The sequence below is a fragment of the Amblyomma americanum genome, chromosome 4 (assembly GCF_052857255.1).
Source record: "Amblyomma americanum isolate KBUSLIRL-KWMA chromosome 4, ASM5285725v1, whole genome shotgun sequence".
Classification (NCBI taxonomy): domain Eukaryota; kingdom Metazoa; phylum Arthropoda; class Arachnida; order Ixodida; family Ixodidae; genus Amblyomma; species Amblyomma americanum.
The window spans coordinates 200,628,259-200,633,440 of NC_135500.1; the positions used below are offsets into that span (position 1 = coordinate 200,628,259).

General features: G+C 50.5%; 1 protein-coding gene across 1 annotated transcript; it reads left to right on the top strand.

Moving 5' to 3' along the window:
- Nucleotides 1-1,601: 1,601 nt before the first annotated feature.
- On the top strand, nt 1,602-4,417 carry LOC144127512 (serine/threonine-protein phosphatase 2A regulatory subunit B'' subunit beta-like). The gene is made up of 2 exons (XM_077660504.1): nt 1,602-1,739; nt 3,049-4,417. The coding sequence occupies exons 1-2, from the start codon at nt 1,709-1,711 to the stop codon at nt 4,365-4,367; spliced, it is 1,350 nt and encodes a 449-aa protein (XP_077516630.1). The 5' UTR covers nt 1,602-1,708; the 3' UTR covers nt 4,368-4,417.
- Nucleotides 4,418-5,182: the final 765 nt, after the last annotated feature.

The window sequence follows — 5,182 nt, forward strand, 5'->3', positions numbered from 1 at the left end:
GTAGTGAAAGTCTCCGGAAATTTCGACCACCTGGGGTTCTTTAACGTGCACTGACATCGCACAGTACACGGGCCTCTACAATTTCGCCTCCATCGAAATTCGACCGCCGCGGCCGGGTAGTCAACCTTTTATTTTCTCTCGTCAAAATCATGTCCTGCTGATTAGCCTTCTCTAAGCCTGCCAGCTCTTGGATTATACCTCAGTGTGAGTATGTGCCACTAGATGCCTGGATAACAACAGCAGCCATAAGCACGCGCACAAACTAGTAGACAGCAGCGAATAGGTGATGGGGATGGCCGACAGTCCTGCCTGTGAAAGCTGTGGTTGTGAGGAGCCCATCGCTCATCTTCTCTGTGAGTTCGCTGCATTTGCGAGTGCAAGACGTACACTGTGTTGTGCCCTGGACCGCCTCCATCCTCGCCCATTAACAGAGCAAAAGATCCTCGGTCCGTGGCCACAGCAGTCGACTGCCCTCAAGGCATACAAGGCACTCTTTGGCTACTGGAGAGCGACTTGATTGAGTGACATTGTGACAGCGTTGTGCGTGTGTGTGTGTTATGCCTTTTTCCCCTTCTCTTTTCCTCCTTTTGGTCTCCTAATCCCTCTTCTCCAGTGCAGGGTAGCCAACCGGAAACCCTTTCTGGTTAACATACCTGCCTTCCCCTCCTCCTCTTTATCTATCTATCTATCGTGCAGCGAGAAACGAGCCGAGGCATATTCTTCTTCTTCTCCTTAGTAAGCATGGCACGTACCCACGCAGGGGGATTGGCCAAGGTTCAGTAGATAACTCCAATGAGGTATTTGCGCGGGGAAAAATAATCGTGAGAAGACTAAAAATTGGAAAAGTCAAATGAATTAAAGAAATATGAATTACCAGGAATATAATCGAGCATTTTTGGACATGCGACAAAATTTTGTATACAGCTAACAAGGTAATCGATCAATTGCACTTATGTAATCATGAAGGTAGCCGCAGACACTGCTAACGGGAATCCCTTTGCGCTCGCACCGAACGAAAGAATAACTGGAAGAGACAGAGGGAGTCCTAACCTCGAAAGAGGGACCTCCAAATACTGTGTTCTCTGAACTGCTAACCGCCGGCAAGAGAGGAGAAAATGATCTATTGTTTCAACTTTCCCACATGATACTCAAAGGTTTGTCGCAGCGAACCCACATCTGCATAAGTACAAACTTAAGTGAGGGATTCTGTATCGCAGAAGCGTCATTGACACCTTACAAAGCCTTGATTTACACCACCGGATATTCCATGAAAACATTAAGTGGTTAAAATCCACGGTATTGAGCGATGGATCACTCAGGTTGGCTGAAATATGTTGGAAGTGCTGGAAACGTGAAATTTCTAACAGAATGAGGTGAGGGACGGGATAGATTACAGGAGCGCTGAGAGCTGACCTTGCCAATAAATCATCCACCTCGTGAAAATAGACGCCCGAATGCCCAGGTACCCAGACCAAACGGATCTCACGCACTGTGCGCCGAACAAAAAACCTAAGCGAACGATTCAATAAAGGTTTTCCCGAATTTTGGAGAGAGACTATAGAACAGCGCGGCTTCGTCCTCTTCGTCGTAGCTCGTCAGACGCATCGCCATGGGCGCACCAGCAAGGCTGCTGGGCCCCAGGCACGCCAGGGGACCAGCACTCTGACCTCGCCGAGCGCCTCTTCGGCACTGCATTCATGCTCCTCCCATGTCGGAGCCCTCCCGCCAGCTGCACGACGGTAAGGACGGCGGCCGTTCTCGCTCTAGCTGTCCCCGCGCCATGAATACGCGTGGCATTTTTCAGTCGGCCGTTCGCAGAGCCTCACGTGACGCGGTGCATCTTCCTGGCGACGATATCAACCGATTTAAGTCGCCTGTCGACAGCGGATATGCAGAAGCAATGAGGTATCGTGTGAGACGGTAACACGACAGCCAGCGTACACAGCTGCATGCCCCCGAATTGTGCTGCAATTTCGCGACTCCGTGAACATGACTCGGAGTCACGGCAATCTGTCGGGGCAACCGAGCGACTCACAGTTTTAAAATGAATGACTATAGCGATGTACACCCCGATAATGTATGAGGCGGAGCGAAGAGCTGGGACCAGAGCCGCAAGTTCTCTTTTGCGAAGTGCACGACGCGACTGGTCGACGTCTTTCTGGTTGACTGGTATAAGTGTGGGCTGTTGTCCGGTGGCCTTACATGACTGTTTACTTTCGTGCTGCGGATAATCATAAAAGGCTGTAGCTTAAAGGTGCGCTAAAGAGGAATCTGAACTCGTCTCTTTACCGCGGTAACTCTATCTACACGTTCCGGGCATTTTTAGAAACTTCAAATTATTGTCCTGTGCGGCCGATTTCCCCAATTAAATAGGATTAAACGTCCCGGCTCCCGCATTTTCTTTTACCTCAACGCGGTAGGTAGAAGGAGTCAACCAACGCGCCAGCCAGTCCCGCGGCGGCTTGCCGCGCTGCCATCGGCGGAGTGATACCTAAATCAGAGTCCGTGTGTATTTTTATTTCCGTGGGCCTAATTGGAGATTATATTGCCCGTGACTGAAACTATTTATTCACAGAAACCTAACAAACAACATAAAAGCGAAAGCGAAGCCGCCACTGGACTGGCTCAAAGACAATTCACGCGTTGGCTGACTCCGCCTACCTACCGCGTCGAGTTAAAAAAAAAGCGGGAGCCGGGACGTCGAATCCGATTTAATTAGGGCAATCGGCCGCACAGGACACTACTTCGAAGTTTCTAAGAATGCCCGGAACGTGTAGATTGAGTTCCCGGGGTAAAAAGACGAGTTCAGATTCCTCTTTAGTGCACCTTTAATGGGAGTTCTATGGACATGGCTCCCGATTACCTGTGAAGTCGTGCGCAGCAAAGAATTTCGGATGCAGTGTAAAATCACAATAATCCCTTCACCGCCAGTAGGTGATTTCACCTCTTAAGCATCTTACAGTTTCGCCCTCTTTGATATTGCTCATTCATTGATCCTATTTTATCAGTGTTCATGGAAGAGCTGTCATTGCCTGCTCCTCTGCGCAGCTCCTCACCCGCGTGAGGTAGACGCACAGCGCCTGAAATGCAGCCGCCGGACACCATTCTGCATGGCTTCCCACCTGAGCGATGGCGCCGGAGGCCCCCTCGAAAGGACCACCGGCGACCAGGACGACCGCGGCAGCGGAAGGGACACGGTGACACCTTCGGTCGCCAGTCTGAGCGTGCTGTCCATAGAAGTGGACCCTGACCTCGTAGCCAACGTGTCCGCCGAACTGAACCGCATCAGACGGCGCCTGCTCAACCCCCAGGACCTAGAGACGATTGTCAAGATCTGCAGACTTCCACTCTACCTCAAGTTCCCCATGTACCAGGCTATTTCCAAAGCGCCGACGAAGCAAGCTCTGCTCGAGTTCTGCCGCAAGATGCACCAAGTCGCCGGCAGGGACAGGCTGTCCAAGGTGGTCTTTGTCCTCACGAAGGGCCGCCGCGCCTACCTACAGCCCTGTGACTTCAAGGACCTCATCCAAGACCTTATCGACACGCACAGTGGACTCTCGTTTCTGAAGCAGGTAACCAGGTCGCACAGTGTGTACATCGACACAGTCGTAGCCCGTCTGTTCTTCGAGGTCGGCAAGACATGGACGTGGCGTCTCGGCATGGCCGAGCTTCGACGCAGTGATTTTCTGTCGCAGCTTGATGCTCTTGAACTTCACACTGACTTCCTGGATGTGGAAGGGGCCTTTTCTTACAAGGATGCCTACGTCATTCATTCAGTTTTCAACTCTCTGGATAAAGACAACGATCGTCTTTTAAACAAAATTGACCTGACACGCTACGAAAAAGGTGCCTTGGTACCCAAAGCGATCGAGCGAGTGTTTGCTCTGCTGAGTACGTCAGTGATGACGTACGTTGACTTTGTTGTCTTCCTCCTCGCGGAGAAGGACAAGTCGCATCCCAGAAGCATCGAGTACTGGTTTAACCGACTCGACCTCGACGGCGATGGGAAGATCACGATGTACGAGCTCGAGACATTCTTTTGCGAGCAGTACGAGCGAGTCAGTGTGCTCATGAACGAATCGGTGTCCTTCTCGGACGTCTGTCGGCAGATGATTGACTTGGTGAAGCCCAGGTCGTCGAGCATTTTCGCTCTGTCTGACCTGAAGCGATGCGCGCTCCCTTCTGTGTTCTTCAACACGTTCATCAACACCTACGAGTTCATTCACCACGAGATCTTCGACCCTTTCGACACTGAGCATTTGCGCAGCGGCTTCACGCAGTGGGAACATTTCTCCAAAGCGACGTTCAATCTTCTCATGGAAGAAGGCGAGGGGGATGATAGCTCTGACGACGATGACCTGCCGTGATTTGAGCTCTCTGTCTCATTCTGAGAATAAATTCCTACGTCGTTTGTCTGGTGCTGGTTGGACCTTTTTACGCATATCGCGTGGAACGTCTAGAAGACCTAATGTGTTACGAGGCCGTGCGACTGCTCGCACCTTCACGGTCTACAAGTCCGCAACGCTGACACCCTGTTAACTTACGTAATAGTAACACGAGGGCAGTTTTTGATGCACACGAGGTGTGCCACCTTATACCTGATACAACATTTTGCTAAACTTAATGGCACATTACACGAGCATCGAATAAGCGGTAATGTTGGCAACTGCCTCGTTCGAGATCTGTTTTGAACATATGCCACGCTCGGCTCTGCGCAGTAAAAGTGGCGCTCCCAAGAGATAGCGCAGCTGTTGTCGATATCAGCGCGCAAATAAGTAAACGTAGTGCGCATCCCGAATTCTGCGCAGAGAAATTGTTCACAGAAAATGTACTCTACTGCATTTAAGACATCTGTTGGCCCTGCACAATCTGAAATCGAAATTTCTAAACTGTCTTCATCGCCCACAATACTGCTTCTATTTTACTCTCGCCTGATACCTGTTTAGTTCGCTTTTTTCCCCCGATGACTCAAAATGGCGTCATCTTGCGCCGAACACTATAGTTTAGTTATCCAGTTTCTGAGTTAGTGCTGTAACAGTTAGTCACAAGGTTACGGTTGTTGCAGCTGGCGCCGGGCAGGGTTACTTGTACATCAGCTAGAGATGCCTTTGTGTTGCGATGGGCTTTAGGTTGGTGATGATGATTGTTATGAATTCTCGCAGTTATTGTGGTCGTCATCGCC